This window comes from Pelodiscus sinensis, chromosome 3, assembly GCF_049634645.1.
Source record: "Pelodiscus sinensis isolate JC-2024 chromosome 3, ASM4963464v1, whole genome shotgun sequence".
NCBI classification, from domain to species: domain Eukaryota; kingdom Metazoa; phylum Chordata; order Testudines; family Trionychidae; genus Pelodiscus; species Pelodiscus sinensis.
In genome coordinates this window covers 79,070,719-79,090,767 of record NC_134713.1, presented here as the reverse complement: position 1 = coordinate 79,090,767, position 20,049 = coordinate 79,070,719, and the positions used below count along the sequence as shown (strand labels likewise).

Sequence of the window (20,049 nt, the reverse complement as noted above, 5' to 3'; positions counted from 1 at the left end):
GGCTTGGTGATGTTAGTCTGTATCTGTAAACATAATGAGGAATTCTCTGGTATTTTAAAGACTCACAGATTTATTTGGGTATAAGCTTTGGTGGGTAAAAACCATTTTGTCAGATGTATGGAGCGCTTTTTACCCACAAAAGCTTATGCCCAAATAAATCCGTTAGTTTTTAAGGTGCCAAAGGACTCCTCATTGTTTTCTTCAAATGAAGTTTTGAGCAAAGGATTGAATGACCCATCCAATCTTTAGATCTGTTCAAGAGAGACTTTCAAGCCAAAAAAACTCACCAAGAACCTGCTATCAGGACTTTGAAGTCTCTGTAGGTATTTGATTGCTTTACTGTTTAACAACTCTCTTCTTGTTCTTTTTTCTTTATAATAAACCTTTAGTTTTTGACATGGCTGGCAGCATGATATTTTAGGTAAGATCGAAACTAATATTGATCTGGTGACATGGCTGACCCTTAGGGCTCAGAAGAACATTTTGTATAGTGAACAGAGTTTTTAAATAAGTTCTTGCTGTTCTGGATCTAGGTACTGATTGGGAGCTAAAGAACTGGAATGCAATAAAGGGGGCTGTTGATTTCTTTCTTTGGCTACATCTAGACTAGGTCTACGTCTAGGTATCCTGAAAAACTCTGCTGCATTCAGGTAATGGGTGTGCTCTTCCGCTTTTTTTGCGCAAGAGCAGACGTGTTCTTTCAGAAGCCCTGTCTTCCTGCTTTCACGAGGAAGAAGGGCTCTTCCGAAAGAGGAGGATTTTCCGAAATTTGGCCAAGTGTAGATGCACCAAATTTCAGAAAAGCGTCTTCCAAAAAAACTATCGGAAAAAGGTACGCAATTTGTGAAGCGCATTTTGTGTACCTTTTTCTGATAGATCATTGTAGTTTAGACATAGCCTTTGATTCTTGATAGCCAATGTGAGGGATCAGATACGTACTTTGTTACTACTAATTTAACATCAGTGTTAACCCCTGGTTTTGAGAGTGTCTGTTCTCCCTTTTGCAGACTGCCCTCCAGGGACATCTGGGGATAATAGATTACAAACTGCATATGGGTCAACAATCCAGTAGGCTATGTCTACACTGCAACTTTTTGCAGCAGAAAATATGCTAATGAGGGACTCATTAGCATGAGCTGCAATGTCATTAGTATATTTTCTGCCGATTCTTTTTGCGCAAGGGGTTTTTGTTTTGAGCAACCCCCCCTTTTTTTTATCCTTATGCCTCAGATCTTGCGCAAAATGGAAGCAGCTACACTGCTTCTTTTTGCGTAAAAACCCCTTGGGCAAAAAGAATTGGCAGAAAATATGCTAATGACATCACGACTCATGCTAATGAATCCCTCATTAGCATATTTTCTGCTCCAAAAAGTTGCAGTGAAGACAAAGCCATACTGTTGGGAAAGAGAAAAATTTAATGCTCAGGAATATTAACAGGAGTATTGTTTGTAAAACACTTGAGATAATTGTTCAGCTCTACTCAGTACTGGCTTCAGCTAGAGTACTGTTTCCAGTTTTGGACACCACACTTTAAAATGGAGGGAGTCAAGAAAAAAACATAACCTATGAGATTTGACATATTCTAGAGAACTGAGGTCTGGAGGACATATTTTTCAAACATATAAAAGGCAGATGATCAGTTGTTTTTCCAAGCACACCAAGGGTAGGACAAGAAATATTTGGCTTTGTTTGCACCTAAGGCAATTTTGGCTAGATATTAGGAAAAACTTTCTAATTTTAAAGATAATTAAGTACTGGAACAGGTTATTTAGGGCTCTTGTAAAATCCTCATCATTAGTCGTTTTCAATTACAGACTAGACAAACATCTGTCCAAGTTAGGGTAGAGATACTTAATCCTACCTCAGCACTGTGGAGGAGGAAGAGAAAGACTAGGCCCTGGTCTATACTAAGGAGTTATTTCAAAATAACTCCCCTTATTTCGAAATAACAAGTGGAGCCTCCACATCACCAAGCCCTTTATTTCAAAATAACAGGCTGATTATTTTGAAATAACTCAGTTTTCCATGAGGAATAACGCTTATTTCAAAATAGTTATTTCGGGAGTTATTATTTCATGGCAGGACCACATACTGTCTAGACCATCCTTGATAGACATTTATCTAACTCTTAAATGTCTCCAGAGATGGAGATTCCACAACCTCCCTGGGCAATTTATTCCAGTGTTTGACTACCCTGACAGTTAGGAACTTTTTCCTAATGTCCAACCTAAACCTCCCTTGCTGCAGTTTAAGCCCATTGCTTCTTGTTCTATCCCCAGAGGCCAAGATGAACAAGTTTTCTCCCTCCTCCTTATGACACCCTTTTAGATATCTGAAAACTGCTATCACGTCCCCCCTCAATCTTCTCTTTTCTAAACTAAACAAACCCAATTCCTTCAGTCTTCCCTCATAGGTCATGTTCTCTAGAACTTTAATCATTCTCGTTGCTCTTCTCTGGACCCTCTCCAATTTCTCCACATCTTTCTTGAAATGCGGTGCCCAGAACTGGACACAATACTCCAACTGAGGCCTAACCAGCGCAGAGTAGAGCGGAAGAATGACTTCTCGTGTCTTGCTCACAACACACCTGTTAATGCATCCCAGAATCATGTTTGCTTTCTTTGCAACATGTCTTGCCTCCCTCTACCCTCAGTGGTTCTCCCTGCAGCTCCTAGCTGTTTGCCACCGCCTCTCCCCATGGCTGCTGCTAAGCCCCATGTGACCAAACAGGGCCAGCAAATCCTGGCAAATATCTAGAGGACAGGTGCCTTCCACATGTTGCCTTTGGTTTCTACCCAGCAGGGAGAGGGGTCACTGTGGCTTCAATACACCCCCAGGGTATACCTACAGGGGCTCAGGGTTTCACCAGGAATGGGGCTGACGCCCTGGGTGTGTCTAGACTACATGGCTCCATGGACAGAGACATGTAAACTAGTTTACTCAACATAGTCAATGAAGTGGGGATTTAAAATAAAAATGGCCGTCGCGCTCTGCCGACAATCAGCTTATCCAGCATAGCATGGCAGTCTAGACACGGCGCGGTCAACAAGGGAAGCCTTTGTCAACTGCTCCTGTAAACCTTGTTTCACAGGTTTACAGGAGTGGTCGACAAAGGCTTCCCTTGTTGACCATGCTGCGTCTAGACTGCTGTGCTGGGCCGGATCAGCTGATTGTCAGCACAGCGCGGTAGCCATTTTTATTTTAATTAAGTGGGGATTATTTAAATCCCCGCTTCATTGACTATGTTGGGTAAACTACTTTACATGGTTCCGTCAACGGAGCTATGTAGTCTAGACACAGCCCCTGAGTCCAGAAAGGTGCCTCCTGCAGGACTGAACACCCAAAACTCTCTTTTCCCTTTTACAAAACTAGGTGACTGGGCAACAAAATGAGAGATGAAATTCAATGTTAAGAAATGCAAAGTAATGCATATTGGAAAATATATATAATCCCAACTATACATATAAAATGATAGGGTCTAAATTAACTGTTACCACTCAAGAAAGAGATCTTGGAGTAACTGTGGATAGTTCTCTGAAAACATCCACACAATGTGCAGCAACAGTCCAAAAAGCAAATAGAACGTTGGGAATCATTAAGGAAGGGTTAGAGAATAAGACAGAGAATATTTTATTGCCTGTATATAAATCCACTTGAAGATTTACCTGGCATTGCTCAGGTCCTTCAGAACAGGGGTTGGGAATGTGGGGGATTCAGGAGTCAGGGCAGGGGTTTGTGGATGTGGGGAGCTCAGGGCAGGGGCTCAGTGTGTGTGGGTGCAGCTGTCAGAGTTGGGGGTGAAGAGGAGCTCAGAGAAGTGGCTGGGGGTGCAGGAGTCAGGGCAGAGGGTTGGGAGGCCTGGCGGGGCTCAGGGGAGGGGATGCAGGAGTCAGGGCAGGGAGCAGCCACTGACTGTTCCCTGGGGCTGGCATGAGGCAGCAGGGGCCACACAGCTCATCTTCTAGCTACTCCCTGGGGCCAGGCCAGGGTGGCAGAGGCTGTGCTTCCCAGCTGGTGGCTACTCCCTGGGGCTAGACTGGGGCAGTGGAAGCTGTGCTGCCCGGCAGGCAGCTGCTTCCTGGAGTTTGGGGCCACCGTGGTCATTTGTGAGTATAACTGATCCTACTATCACAGTCTTCCCTTTTCATTTGTCCAGAAATAATCACATCCCATGCACATCCCACTGTCCTGGCACAACCAAACCCTGACCTTGCTTGAAATTATGATAAGAGGAAGCTGCATACCAAATCTGGTGGTCCTAGCTCTTACCATTTAGTAGTTCTTGAACAAACAGACTCACAAATAGATGGACATATGCAGATTCACAAATTCTCTCAAATATATAGTAAATGGTACACCCACATCTTGAATAGTGCATGCAGATGTGATCACTTCATCTCAAAAAAGATACCTTGGCATAGGAAAAAGTTCAGAAAAGGGCAACAAAAATGATTAGGGATATGGAATAGCTACCATATGAGGAGAGATTAATAAGATTCTGACTTTTCAGCTTAGAAAAAGAGATGACTAAGGGGGCTATAACAGAGGTATAGGGCTGAAGTCCTGAGGCATCCCTGACACTTAAAGTTCTGAAAATTTTTCTGTTTGGTCAGAGGATCAAATAATTTGGTCATACCTAAGCTATATTGATAAATACACCTTTATAGAACTATAACTACATCCACAGCAGTAGGCTGTATCACTTTCATTATATGGATCTGTAAATCAATATACTAATGGTGGTATAAAAATTGTGTGTAGATAACCCTTACATCAATTTAAAACAGACTTACTCCAGTTTAGCTTGTGTCAGAAAACAGACACATGCTAAATAGATATAACCATTGTTAATTTCAAACGAGAGTCCATACACAAAAACAACAGTGGTTTAACTAATCTGATTTAAGTTAATCCAGTGCAACTTCTGTGTGTAGAGAAGCTCTCATGTTTGTTACTTTATAGACTGGGGCATTGAAAAATTCTGCACCACCATTTAGAGCTACTTTTATGCACAACCAGATTGTGCTAATAAATTAAATTGGGTTCTTTCTTTCATTCTACTCCACCCTTTCCTCTAAACCCATACCCCCATCCTGTCTCTTCTGATCCCTGCCCTGCCTCTCTGGAAATATCTTGAAATATGACACCCCCCTTCACTGTAGACACTCCTGCAACTCACAGGCAATCACCCAAGAAGACCCCACATATATTTATTAGAACGCAAAGCAGAAATTTCCAATGTGCTTATATGACTGTATTTCTTAAGTGAACTATATGTGCTTTAGCAGAACTTCTACGTATTTGAAGACATACACTAGCAGAGACCTTTTTTAAACTCATCAGCTTTTTCTCCCTCTATGGTTTCCATTATATACTCCTTACTTTCTTATACTGCAAGAGAGAGATCTTTTTCAACACTTCAGGAAAGGCAATCTCATTTTGAGTCTAACTGAAATAAAATGTTAAAAGAAGTATTTTATCTGCTTACCAATGCAATACCCTATCGGTTTAAAAGAGATGCAGGGGGAGGAGGGAAAGGGGAAGCCAGGAGAAGGGGGGAGGGAGTGAGAGGCTGTTTCTGGTCTTTTAAAAGTCAGAAGAGAAACTGCTCTCTAGCTGAACCCGAGTGGTAAGTGAAGCAAGAGAAGATGCAGCCTCTAGTTGTGGGTGAAAGTTAGAGAAGAGATAAGAACTTTTTGTTCTTCCCTGATAAATAGATAGAAACAGAGTACGATGGTTGAGAAATTTATCTAGGCAATAAGGGAAGTAAGCTGGAGCAAACTGCAAAGAAAAATCTTAAATACATTCTAATAACAATCTGCATAGGGGAATGATGTAGCTTGTGTCCTTTTCCTCTCATGATGTACAAGAGCTAAAAATGTTTAAAAAGGGGCTTTGGCATTTGCCTGAGAAATACATTATGTCTGCCTTGGAAAACTATGGTGAATAAAGAATTAGTGAAACCATCAAGAGAATGAAAGCTGAGCAATTGAGAAAGAAAAGGGATTTTAGTAAGATTATTTAGTACTTTTTCTGTTTAGCTTCTCTGTGACTTAACACTTTTTAAAAAATTATTTATTCCAAAGAAACACCTTTTCAGCTCCAGTTAAGATGTTAGAATGTACAACAAATATGCTTGGAGTTCACCAACATTGACATTTCTGATCTAAATGAATTCCTCTGGTAAGAAATAAGAAGTAAAAATGTGACTCTTAGGCTACCTTTATACAACAATAAAAGGAAAATAACAGTATTTTAAAAAATATTAAAGCCATTTCACTTCTAAATGGCTTAAAATACATGAAAACAGACCTAGGTCAGACAGAAGCATAGCCAAAATACCAGTTTAGTAAAGCTGATAAACTTATAAGAGCTGAACAAGCAGTCAGCCCTGGTATCAAAATGATATTCAACAATTAAAGTGTCCCTTAACTGTGAATAAGTACAAAGCTGATTCCTTCTGTTCATCCACCTCCATGTTTCACCTGATCCGGATTTTTTAAAGTTGTATGCATGCTTGCATACTCCTAGCATGAAAAACATTGGAAATAGTATTGCCCCAGGACATATTGCTCCTTATCCCCACTGGTTGTCACTCAGATTCTTTGTGTAAACCATTTGTGCAGCTTCCCCTCTAGGAGAGAAGAGGGTCTCTCGCAGCGCAACTCTAGCTTCCTAAACCTATCTGTATTCATTCAAATGGATAATTTTTCTTTTCTCCCGATTCTCATCAACTTGTCTCCAGTCAGAGAAACTAAGATGAGCTCCTCTAATTATTATTTTGAAGTACAGAGTAACATGGCTACCCCCTGAGACTTTTAAACTAAAACAGTAATGAAAAAAAACTTACTAATACTAAGTTTTGTAGCTGTTTCTTCTCAAAACATAATGTACCAAGCTGCCTAATGAGAGTCCTTTTTAATCTATGGACTACATTTTTTATAAAAAAAAATAGAACCGAGATGAAGGTCCAGAGAAAGAATGAGTCAGCTCTGGAATGTTAATTCCTTTCACATCAATTGTAAGCTAGTGCCTGAGAGAAGAATCCTATCATGGAGAGAGAACCACTCAAAGTTACAGTTTTACTTAGGACTAATGGTAAGTGATCTGAAATGCTTTTAAAAAATGATTTATGATCGAAGTTCAACAGAATACGTGTATATTAGTCTCACAGATTTCAAAATATAGTGTTATTAACTGAGACGTTTTATCAGAGGGGTAGCCATGTTAGTCTGAATCTGTATAAACAACAAGAAGTCCTGTGGCACCTTATAGATTAACAGATTTATTGGAGCATAAGCTTTTGTGGGCAAAGACCCACTTTGTCAGATGCCACTACTATATCCCATATTGTTTCACCAATGAGAGCTGGACCAGGCTTACCATCCCAGGACAAGGAGAAACCAACACGCTATTATAGCAAAGTATAATGTGCCCTTTTACTCAGGTTTTAAAGCAGGAATGTTGTAAAAACAACAGTTCAAAAGGACACTGGTTCAGGACTGCCCAAACTTACAGTCCACATGTAAATCTTTGAATCAGGTTATTCTTGTCTGTGTCTGATAAAACAACTACTACCCACTGAAACCTACATAGCTGTCACTATCCTTGCTTCACTTCCTGTTCCCTATGTGTCTCAGGCTGCAGGGTTGGGCAGTGCCTTGTTGATTATCCCGAGGTTGTTTGCTCCACTCTGTCCCTTTCCCTGCACACTTAGGGTACGTCTAGACTACAGAGTTTTGTCGACAGAAATTTTGTCGACAGATACTGTCGACAAAGCTTCTGTCGACAAAGAGCGTCTACACTACATTCAGTTCTGTCGACAAAGCAAGCTGCTTTGTCGACATGGCAGTGTAGACGCAAGGACAGTTTACATGCAATAACAGCTTCTGTCGACAGAACTCTGTCGACAGAAGGCGTTATGCCTCGTAAAATGAGGTTTACCAGCGTCGACAAAACTGCTGAGTTCTGTCAACATTATGTCGACAGAACTCAGCGGTAGTGTAGACGCAGGTATAGTTTTGTTGACAAAAGTCCACTTTTGTCGACAAAACTCTGTAGTCTAGACACACCCTTTTATACATTCTGCCTTTGCTCTGTTAACAATGTCAACTTCTATCATCAGTTTTCCAGATATTCATGGGAAAAATACCCCATCAAATCCATAAAGTTACAACCTTATCAACTTTTTGCTGGCCTTAGATGGTAAACTCAGATTACTGGCTAATATGCAAAACTTGCTTGTTTTACATTTACCTTGTCATCCAAGCAACATCCTTTGTTCAATTAATCTATTTGTTGCCGTTTATTATAAACAAAGACTGTGAGTTCACTGGGTAGGGACTTTTTTCTCATTACTTATTTGTACAGCATGTAGCAAGATGTGACCCAGAGGCTTGATGTGAGCTTTTTGGTGGTTTTGTAATGTCAGTGAATTCTAAACAATGTGAAGACATAACTTCATATTCAAGTCAATATTGGAAAGCCCTAAATATATTGAGCCTACAAAGGAGTCCTCAAATAGATATTGCTAAGACTAAATGTAGTTTTAAAGACTAAATTACTATGAGGTCTCAAATATTTTAAATATTTTATTAATTTTGGAAAATGCTGTTCTGCCTATTTTGAAGCTTTTCTCCCTTTGTTTCGAGGCCTCCATGACTCCATATGAGGCTGAAGTAAGTAGAAGAAATTGGTCTTAATTGGGTCTTCCAAATTGAATTTTATATTGTGATTACTGTTTGGATTAAAATACTGCAAACAGCACCTGGTCCTTATGGTACTGTTTCTCCATTAAAAATACATTCAAAATGGGATCTCCTTAAAAAAAAGGGGGGGGATTATATATGGCTTAGAGATGTTAAATGTAATCAACTAATCGACTAGTCAATAGATTTTCCATCCACTTGTCAAATAGTTGATAAGCAGGGGAACTGCAGCGGGACCTGAGAGCTAACCCTGCTGCAGCTCTGCCTTTTAAATGTATTAATAGCTTGTTGGCTCTTAATATATTTAAAAGGCTAAAGCGCAGCAGGAGGGACTCAGCATGAGCCAGGACAACTAACAAGCTCTTAAAACATTTAAAAAGCAGAGGTGTAGTATCTGGGACTGGATGCAAGCTGGGAATAAGCTGATTTCCAGCTTGCGCCCAGTCCCCACTACCTCCCTGCGGAGACGGAGCTGGGGGAACTGGCTTTTAAGCCGGCTCCTTCGAACACTGGCTCTTGTCCCCTCCCCCCTTGCGGACTCTGATAGAGGCAGCAAGGGGAGGAGGGTAAGCGACTAGTTGAGGAATTAGTTGACTATCCTATAAGCTTTTGCTTATTGCAGAGGTGGAGAACCTTTTTTGGGTTGGGGGCTGTTGACTCACAGAAAAATCAGTCGGGGGCTGCACACAAATTAGGAGCAAAATAAAAAAACAAAAAAACACCCCAAGAATAAACTCCCACTGACATTGAGGAGATAAAGCTTCAGAGGTTAGTCTGTAACAGGAAAAACTTAAAAAATAACAATTAGTCTAGTAGCATCTCAAAGACTAAATAGTTACAAGAGGCTGATAAGAACCATTAGTTAGTACTTGGAAAGGAAGATGACCAACACCAGATTCTACACAGACATCAAGAACCATTAGCACCTTCATTGGTCGGTTGGTTGATAATGTGTGAACCATGATTCACACATTATCATAAGAAATAAACTTGTGAATGAAGTTAAGCTCCAATCCTTCTCTGTGTATTTGGCTTGTGGAATTGGTCTGAAACAAAACAGCGACTTGGAGATCCATTAATGAGTGTCCAGGAAGATTAAAGTGTTCTCCAACAGGTTTTTGTGTGTTGCCTTTTCGGATATCTGATTTGTGTCCATTAATTCTTTCCCATAGAGCAGTGGTCTCCAACCTTTTTACACCCAAGATCACTTTTCAAATGACAGAACAAGCCAAGAGCTACCGCCCCGCTCCTTCCTCGAAGCCCTGCCCCTTCCTCTCTATTCTCTCCATCACTTGCTATCCCCAACCCTTATACTGCTGCTTTTCCCCCAATCCTTCTGTAGGAAGAGGTTTCCCCAACATTTGGCCTGTCAAGACTGGACCAAATGTCAGTAAAACCCCTTCTTTTGGAAGCCCTCTTATTCCTCGTGGAAAGAGGAATATAGGGGTTACTGAAAGAGCATGTTTGCTCTTCCACTAAAAAAAGCGGAAGAACAAATGCATCCCTGGACGCAGAAGAGTTTTTCTGGGATATCTTCAGAATCCTGAAAAACTCCTGCAGTCTAGCCTTACCCTCACTGGGTTGAGGCAGGATGTATAGGCTCTGGGGTGGGAATGAGGGATTTGGATGTGGGAAGGGGTGAGAAGTGCAAGCTCTGAAAGGAAATCTGGATATAGGAGGAGGTGGAGAAGGGGACGCTGGGTTGGGGAGGGGGCTTCAGGCCGGGCAATGTTGGGGTCAGATGTAGAGTTAGGGTACTAAGCAAGCCACAAGCTTGTGGATATAAAGGTGCAGGAATTTGGGTTAGGGTATGTGAGGGGCTCAGGGCAGGGATTTCCAGTGTATGATAGGTTCAGATCAAAGGTCTGGGGGAAAGGGGTATGCAGGAGTGTCATGATGTTGTGGGCAGATGGGGGCTTGGCCCCAACTGTGGGTTTGTTGGCCAGGCTTCATTTTTAAATAAAATACTATGGCAAACAAAAAGTTTCTGCATTCTCTTTATTTATGAGAAGGGCAGGGAACCTGTTTTGAGTCAGGGGTCACTGACCCACAGAAAAGTCAGTAGGGTCCACACAAGTGGGATGCAAAATAAAAACTCCTCCAAAACTCCCACAAGCCTCACTAATGTGGCCCCAACTGTGCTGGTGGGAGCAGGGGGACATGGTATTGGGGAAGGGTGCAAGGGGGTATCGGGACAGGGTGCTGGCTAGGGTGCCAATGGGTGCTGGGGCAAGGGCCAGTGGGTTCTGGGGCAAGGGCCTGGGGCAGAGGACAGGGTGTCAGTGGAGGCAAGGGACAGGGTGCTGGGGTGGGGACAGGATGCCAGTGGGAGCAGGGTGTTGGCTGGGGCAGGGATTCCCCCCCCCCCAAGAGGAGAGAAGCTCCGGCAAGAGCCTCTTCCTGGGACGACTCCTCTGCAAAGGAGGAAAGCCCTAGCGCATTTCCCCCAGGGACTTCTCCCCCCTCCCTGGCGCGTGCTTCTCCCCGGGACTCCTACCTCCTCCCCCGCAGAGGAGAGGAGCCCCAGTGTGCACTGCCCCTCGGACTCCTCCCCTCTCCCTTACAGAGGAGGGGAGCCCCAGCACATGCTTCCCCCTGGGACTCCTACCTTTTCCCCGGCGTGCGCTTCCCCCTGGGACTCCTCCCCCATCCCCGGTGCAAGCTTGCCCTCAGGACTCCTACCTCCTCCCGGGCAGAGGGGAGCCCCGGTGCGCGCCTCCCCTCTCTTCTCTTCCCCCCCCCCCCGGAAGCCCCAGCGCGCATCTTCCTCTGGGACTCCTACTTCCTCCCGGTGCGCCACAGACCTGGAGGAGAGGAGTAGGCAGTGTACTTCCGGAAACCCCGGAAGTGGCACGCAGTTGCTGGACTTCCCTCCACCCCACAGGAAGTTGGCACTACCTCCGTTTTCGGAGGTAGGTAGTGGGGCTTCTTGGGGGCGAGGAGAATTGGAGGGGCCCCGAACGCCTCGCAATCACTGGTCGAGCCCTTCCGATCAACCCGTTGATTGTGATCGATGGGTTGGTGACCATGGCTGTACAGACTGTCCAGTCTGTCCGATAGATATTGCAGTGGGGGCATTGCTGGCATTTGACGGCATAAATCACATTAGGGGATGTGCAGTTAAATGAGTCTCTGGTTTGGTGGCTGATATGGATACTCCCCAAATTCTCCTCAAACAGCAGAGTCCCCCCCACGGGGTTCACCACCCCTAGCTCATCAGACAGTTGACTAGTAGCTTACATCCCTAATGAGGCTATATACCACTAATCTTATGAGAACAGCTTGAGGCACGATGGTAGCAAATATCAATTTCAAAACAGAAATGGGAATTGAAGGTATGTTTACCTGATGGAGCCTTTATTGATATAGAGCACAACCCTGTAGTGTAGTATAGCTACAGCCTATAGCAACAGATTTGTTGTAGTAACACAACCTCCCTGAATGACTCTGGCTATTTCCCTAGACACCACTTCTGTCAACCTAGAGTTGGAGCCTACACTGTTTTTTTTTAGCATAGCTATGTCTTTCTGGAGTGTAGTTTTTTCTCACCCCTAACTGGCATAGCTACTTCAAGGCAATTTAAGTACACACTAAGCCTAGGACAGAAGTGTGTGAGTGGCCCTTTTCATGATAGTCATGCTTAAGTCCCATGACTGGCTGTTTTCTCTTGCAGTGGAATAGCCTCCTGGCAATGTTGTCATGGCGATGATGACTCAGGAATGAGCAGGGTTAGTGCCTGGCCGTCCGGCATTGCTCTGTGCAAGCAGTTCTGGGCCAGCCTTTGATTGTGCATCACCCCGAAGGCAGGGATGTGCGCTAGCGCGGTGCCTCGCAGGGCTCAGCGGGCACCTCCGATCTTTCGCCCTGGCGCTGGTAGGGAAGGAAGCCGAAGCGCCAGCCCCTTGGGCCGCACCGGGGCGCGCAGGCGGGGCCGCTGCCTCCTCCTCTGACCCCTCGGGGACAGCAGGTGGGGCCCCGCCCCGGTTCCACTTGTAGGAGGGTGTCGCCGCCGCCAGGCCACGCCAGCCCGCGGGGCCCTATTGCATCTGCTGGAAACTGGGCGGCAGCATCTAACCCGCTCCGCGCTGCCCCGGCCACTCCGATCAGAGACGGCTCCGCCCCAAAAGCGCGTGCCAGGGCGGCTGATTGACGAGCACGGCAGCCACTCACGCCTAAGCCCGTAGCCCAACGACTAAATGCGCGAGATGAGCCGTAACCAATCGGGATCGCCAAAGAGGGGGGAAGGGCGGGGCCACGCTTGAGTGGCAGCTCACAACGTAAACAAGTACCAGCGCCACAATCCTTCCCCTCCCCCTAGCTGAAGGGCTGAGGCTCAGGTACTGAGCACGGTCTCGCTGCGAACCAACCTCCCTCCCCCGTGTGGTTGCGCCTCCCACCTCAGTCGGGCAAAGTGAAGAGTCAGCAACTTCCCAGCGTCCGCTGAAGCGCTTAGCCGCTCAAGGGAGCGCAGGCGCAGGCAGGGAGTGGGTATTGCGGTGCATGCTGGGAAATGTAGTTCTCCCGCCGCTGCCTGCCTATGGAGCCTTTGGATCCGCGGCGCCCGCTGCACTATCAGTCCCAGAATGCCCCGCGCCACGGTGCAAGCCGCTCCAGTTGAAGCGGGTGGCGGCGGAGCGGACCAAAAAAAAAAAAAAAACCCCACAACAAAATCCAAGAAAACAGCCCCCCCAGCCCCACTCGCGGCAATGGTGCAGGGAGGGGGCTCCCGGCGCCGGGGGCGCTGATCCCGCCGCGCCCCCTCCCCCATGGGTGAGCGACATGGACTACGAGTTCAAATCCAAGCTGGCGGCCGAGCGCGAGCGGGTGGAGGATCTGTTCGAGTACGAGGGCTGCAAAGTGGGGAGAGGCACCTACGGGCACGTCTACAAAGCGCGGCGCAAGGACGGGTAAGAGGGGGCGGCGCTGGCACGGGGCGGGGGCTCCTGGCTTGGTCCCCCCCCCCCCCCCGCCCCTGAGTGTCCCTCCGCCCTCCTGGGGCCGCGGCGCCGGGACTCCCTGCAGGCGTCCCCAGTTCAGCGACGCTGATGCCGCAAGCTCCTGGGCACCCTCTCGACCCCGCAGCTGCGGGAGGGTGCGGTGACTGGGGGGGACTAGTTGTCTGTGGCCCCTGGAGACGGCAGTGACAGTGGGGCTGGGCGGTGCTAGCTGCCGCGCCCCCTGCCAGTGGGAATGCCTAGAAATCCCCACACTGGGAAGGGGAGCGGAGGGGACGGGGTGGAGCGGGACTTGGTGGTGGGGGTAGGGGAGCTGGCGGTGGTGTGTGTCCGTCCGTTCCGCCCCCCCCCCGGGAGGGAGAGAGCCAGAGCATGAAGGTGGCAGCGAGAAATGAGAGGGGCCACCCTGAGGTGAAGGTGGGAGGGTAGCAGGGAGACTGGGGCGAGCCCTGGTGCTGTGTGTGTATGTAGGGGGAGCAGTAGGAAAGAGGTGGGAAAAAGCCTGGAGGTTGGGGTAGGGACTTGAGGATGGACTGTGGTAGCCTTGGTGGTAAAGAGTCTGTGCATCCCTCAGTGTCCCTTTCTCCCAGTCCCTGCAAAAGATGGGCTATAACAATTTTTCTTCTCCATGACTTTCCATCCGTTGACTTACTGTTTCACTTGAAGCCAGGAGGGATGGAGCAACAAAGGAAGAAAAAGGCAAAGAAACTAACTTTTGGAAAAAGTTTTTTGTAAACATTATTGTACTAAGGTAGAAAATCCAGCTTTCAAAAACAAAAAGATAACTGGATAAGAGGAAGTGGTGATGCAGGTGCAGCTCCACTGACTGGTGCATCCAGGCTTAATATAGATCATACATTTACTGAATAAGCACCTATGTTCAGGGCTCCCAACAGGCCCTGAGTGTTTTCGCAAAAAACAAACAAAAAACAAATCTAACCAACAACTTAGTTCTATACAGATATGCACACACAAATAAAGAGTATTTTTGGTATATTGCTGCTAGCCTAGTGTGTTCTGTGTGGGCTGAGTGAAGCTTTTAAGTGATGCTTCAAATATCGTAGCTTCATTTAAATTAATGTTTGTATCCCCAACCCCAGAAATGTTAATCCTGTGAAATTTGTTAGCTGGTCAGTGATGTGGTGGTGCTTAGTGTTCCTTATGAATTTTGCGATACACTTTATAGCCTAATTAAGTAGAAACTGAATAAGGTGGTGCTAAAAAGTCCTTGTTGTCCTAGTGAGGTTAATTCAGTATACCTACTAAATGTCTGGTTTTTAAGTGTGAGCATTGTTTGCTACTTATGAAGCACTGGCATCTCCAGAGTGAATCAAAATTATTTTTAAAATCCAAAAGAGTGGCCTGCTGTGTCTGTTTGTACTTTTCTAGTCTACGCCATGTAGAACTTTTCTGTAGCTTTTAATGAGTCTGGTAGTTGTTCGATGTGTATGACTCCATACAAGTAGCTAGTTAGGCCCAGAATGAGATGTACTGCTCTTCTCTCTGTGATGCTGGAAAGGTGGGATGGTAGTTCCCTGGCTAGTTATTACTATTCCTTGCTTGTCTCATTTAATTGTATGGCAATTCTGTAAGGAAAACACCTGATTTATCTCAGGTGTTGGTCTGCATGTATGCTGGCCATATTTATGCACACTACAATTACAGCGGTGAAACTTACGTCACTTGGGTTGGGTTTTTTAAATACCTTGGAACAGAGTGACATAAACTTTGCTGCCACAAGTAGTAGTGTAGACATGATCTAAGTTAGTAGGGTATAATACTGAGGCTAAGCAAGGGACAGGCAAAATATGGCCCGTGGGCCAGATCTGGCCTGCCAAACATTTGGATCCAGCTTGTTGTAGCCCAGTGGGACTTTCAGGTAGGCTCCTTGGATGCTGCAGCCCATACGCTGCTCACAGTGGCCAGCATGTGTGTGTCTGTGCAGTGTGCCCCTTGGAGGGGATGTTGATCTCTGTACTCTGCCCCCTGCACCATCTTTGCAGCTGGAAACTGGCCAATGGGAGCTGAAAGGGCAGTGCTTGCAGGTGCATACACCACATAGAGGCCCAATGATTCCCAAGGGGCATGCTGTGCAGAGATGCACATTAAGGCTGCAGCAGCCAGGGAGCTAGCCCAAGCGTCCTTCCGGGCCACTGGCCAGGGGCTGCCTATGGTAAATTCTCCTGGCCAGAGCTGGCTTAAAAGCTGGTTTCCCCCAGCATCAGCTCTGCAGTGCCACCTACCCCTCAGAGGCAGCAGTGCAGAGGTGGGGCAGGGAAGGCTGCTGCAAAGGAGGCCTCTGTCCATGGTGGCCCAGGCTCATTGTGGACAAAGGTTGCTCTATGCGAGGTGGACCAGCCTTTGTCCATGAGGAGCTCGGACCCTTCCCCCCCCCCGCAGACAGGGGCTGCACCAGTCTCTATCTGTGGCCAGCCAGAGCCACCACAGACACAGGCTGTTCCATGGTAGCCTCCCTTCTCCCCCCTCGCTCCTGCTGCAGCAGCCTCTGTATCAGAGGTAGCAGTGCAGGGCAATAGGCAGCCAGTCTGTGCGGGGAGTTAGTTTTTGTACAGGCTCCCCTTGCGAACTGGCTCCCAACTGCCTCAGCCCACGCTGCTGCCCCTGGTGACTAACAAATAGTCTTGTAACCAATAAGATTTCATGCGGTTACATGGCTATTCAATTACACTATATCTAACATCTCTATACCAGACCTCGCATCCCCTCCATTAATATAATAGACAAGTGTTTTACCAGATTCTTGGAGTGGTTTCCCATAAAAAAGTTATTGCCCACCCCTGGGCTAGATTAATAGTCAAGACAGAAGATTGGTTCAAATAAAGGAAATCTGATTCCAGCTCTAAAGCTGACTGCTGTAGCCCTCAGCATAAAGTCTGGATAACTTCAAAAAGAGAATTTAAGAGTTACAGGCATGACAGGTGTTAAATCACTGGGGTTAGCCCCTGGTGCTTTGCCAGTCATTTTATTTACTTGAGTGCCCATAGGTACAGCTATTTGCAATTCCCAGTGGCCATGGTTTGCAGTTCATGGCCAATGAGAGCTGTGGAAAGTTGCATGGGCCACTTGTTGCCAACCTATGCTCTAGCCTTTGTCAGGGTAGGAATATGAAAGTTTAACTGGTTACCCTTAATGGGTTTAACCTTAATGGGTGAGACTCTGTCTGCAGTGGGCCCAGGTAATATTTTTAACTGGTTAACCGATTAAATGGGATCTTGCATCTGTAGTGTATGCAAATATAGAGTGTCTGTTCCTTTTATGTGGTTTGCCTATCTAGCTCCTCTAGGTTGTCTGGTCAAACATATCTCCTAGAACAGAGCTATTCAACTCTGGAAGCTCTAGGGGCCAGAGTAATACTCACAGCACATACCAAGGGCTGCAACTTAAGTGTGGTTGCATGTAAGTGCAAATATATATGCAAATATATGCAAATAGATTATTTCACACTGATGGGCATTAATACAAAGATTAAGGCAAGAATACACAACACACAGGCCCCATTTAAGTCAGTTCTGCTGATATTAATAAATTTCCGCCCATATGACAGCACTCTTAAACGAGCAATGACAGTCCAGGAATTTAACTACTAAAATGCATATCAACAGAATACCATTATATTGACTCGCTATTGTGGAGCGTGTTCCCAGTGGAGGCCATGTTCAAAGGATCCCACCTGCGGGCCACATGTTGAGCCCTGCGTAAAACCAAACTGCACCGCGGGCCACAAACAAAAAGGCCGCGGGCCGCATGTTGAGTAGTCCTGTCCTAGAAAGTTACTGTCGTTAATCCTTGGGCTAATCAGGATAACAGGAGGAGCAACAGGATTCAAAATCACTGTCCATGACTTTTTTAACTTTGTTGTAGAAGTAATAACTATAAAAGCTGAAATTGATGCTGAGGATTTCAAGTAAATGTAGTCTTTCTAATCATGGTCTGTTCCGATTACCTTTACCCAAAACCAGTATCTTGAACTGGCTTGCTCTCTCCTAAGTTTTTATGATGATATGTGTTTTCAACTACTTTGCTTGGCTGTTCATTAACTGTCTTTGTACAACTAGCAGAGATAATAAAAACCAAATTGCTATCAAATAGTAATTCTTTCTTAGCATTTTTACATAATACGTCTCAAAGTACTACAAAGGTAAAGTACATTATTCCCGTGTTATGGGTGCACACTGTTTGTGACATGTCAGAACTGATTGCTCTAAATTACCAAGTGGTTACAAACTTGAGTTAAATAATTGATTTTAATCAATTTTTCTATTTGTATTTCAGGTATTTTCTAAAAAAGGTTCATTGTTAGCTGGCATAGCCATAAAGTACATTGATTTACAACAAAACAGAGCTCTTATACCAAATTTGGTATATCTTTTTGCTCAGTTGGAGAGTACACCAACTATATACACTTATTTAAGCAAATATGTAGCTTAATATTTTCAGATTGTTATTAATTTTACATTTTAGTGTATGACATACTACTTACTTACTAGCTAGTTAATTTTTTACTCATGATTTGTCAATCTGCATTAGGACAGTAACTAGAATTTAATTAAACACACAGCATCATGTTTTATCACATTCTCAGAAGTGTAGCCCTTACCATTATTTCTATTAAATCAGATTTCATTTTAAACAGGTTTATTCAAGAAAGAAAAACTTATTTTAATAATAAAAAATTCACTTTTTTTTTCAAAAAATATTTTTTTATCCAAATTGTGATTTGCCCAAAGTCATTCCACAAGTTACACAAGAGCAGGGACTGAGCTTAGACTGCACAACTCATCCACATACACCTTAATTAATGACTTGTGCTTCTTTAAAAGGCTGTTTTGTCTTCTGACGTTGAATGTTCACTGTCATGTATGTACTTTACCAAAATAAAATTTCCTGTGTTACTGCACACGGTATATTTAGTAGGGATGTCAACATGCAGATGACTATACAATTAATTGATAAGCGTGAGCTTATTGGTTAATCCTCCTGAATACATACATTTCCCCCCTCCATCCTGCTGTCTCTATATCAGAGACATTAAGGCGGGGAAGGCAGGAGCCAGCTTTAGGCTGGCTCCCCATGAGCATTGGATCCCGCCTGCCTCCATCCACTCCCATGTTCCTACCTCTGATAGAGGGGGAGCAGGTGGGAGCCAGTACATGCGGGGAATGGCTTTTAAGCCGACTCTCCATGTGTGCTGGCTCCGCAGACCCACCTGCCCCATCCTTGCTGCCTTTTTCAGAGGTGGGAGGGGCCAGGCTGGCACTGGGGGGAGGCGGCTTAAAAACTGGTTTTCCCCAGCACTGGTTCCGCAGTATTACCTAGCACCCCCCGGTTGCTGCCTCTTTCAGAGGCAGCAGCGTGGGGGGGGGGGGGGGGGAGGGAGGGTGGCAGGAGAAGCTGCTGTGAAGCAACCTCTGTCTGTGGCAGGCCTAGGCTTGCTACTTGCTCTGGCATCCCATGAAGTAGCCCCTGTCTGTAGTGGGATTCGAGGACCCTGTGTACAGGGTCTGCTGCCGCAGAGCAGCCTCTGCCCATAGGGAGCTTGGACTCCCCATGGGGCAGCAGCACGGGGCGGTAAGTTGGAGCCAGTCAGCATGGGAAGGCAGTTTTTAAACTTACTCCCCTCATGGACCAGCTCCTGCCTGCAACCCTGTGCTGCTGCCTCTGATAGAGAGGCAGCAGTGTGGAGGGACAAGGAGCTCCCTGGGAGTGCGGCTAGGAGTGAACTGGCTGCATCCCTGGGGACTATTTAATAGTTGTGTAACAGCTAAAATTTGATGTGGTTACATGACTATTCAATTATAGGCTATCAAACATCTCTAATATATAGTTGATTTTACATTTGTGTATGCTTATGTGTTCGTATGTAAGCCTTTTTTTTTAAAATCACCTTTTATAACTTCTCTGAAAGGGTAGGTAAATTCCCTTGAGTTCTCATGTAACGTGGTATGACAACCAGCACAAGATTACTTCATCTATTCTATATTGTCATCTCATTCCCTTTGAAACTCAGGCAGCAGCAGTAGTATTTGATGTGGAGGTGTTAAGGCTGTTCCCTGACTCTGGCACTTTGGCTACATCTAGACTACAGGCTTCTTCCGCAAGAAGCTTTTTTCAGAAGCAATCTGCAAGAGAGTGCAAAAGTGCATCAAAAAAACGATGCAATTTTTTGAAAGATAGCGTCCAGACTGCCTGGACGCTATCTCGCATGTAAGCAGTGATTGCTATGGACAGAATGGTCACCAGGGCACCTGTGCTTTTTCCTTTTTCCTCTTCTTCCAAAAAAACTCCCTCTTCCCCGTCCACACACGCCTTTTTGCAAAAGAGCTCTTTCACAAAAAGGCTTCATTCTCGTAGAATGAGGATTACCA

At 45.4% G+C, this 20,049-nt stretch overlaps 1 protein-coding gene and 1 long non-coding RNA gene across 4 annotated transcripts in view; one reads left to right on the top strand and one right to left on the bottom strand.

Moving 5' to 3' along the window:
• LOC142827514 (uncharacterized) overlaps window positions 1-13,217 on the bottom strand; it is a 34,472-nt gene extending 21,255 nt beyond the window's left edge. For both annotated transcript variants that reach the window (XR_012902199.1, XR_012902200.1), the window contains exon 1: window positions 13,106-13,217. This is a non-coding gene — a long non-coding RNA (uncharacterized LOC142827514). The remainder of the gene's footprint in view (window positions 1-13,105) is intronic.
• A 95-nt stretch (window positions 13,218-13,312) lies between these two features.
• The window catches only part of CDK19 (cyclin dependent kinase 19), a 189,337-nt gene continuing 182,600 nt past the window's right edge, over window positions 13,313-20,049 (top strand). The window contains exon 1 of one of the 2 annotated variants that reach the window (XM_075923110.1): window positions 13,313-13,615. In XM_075923110.1, the coding sequence (XP_075779225.1) occupies window positions 13,475-13,615 (141 nt within the window). In that variant the 5' untranslated portion in view covers window positions 13,313-13,474. The remainder of the gene's footprint in view (window positions 13,616-20,049) is intronic. The other variant, XM_075923111.1, reaches the window with a different exon arrangement.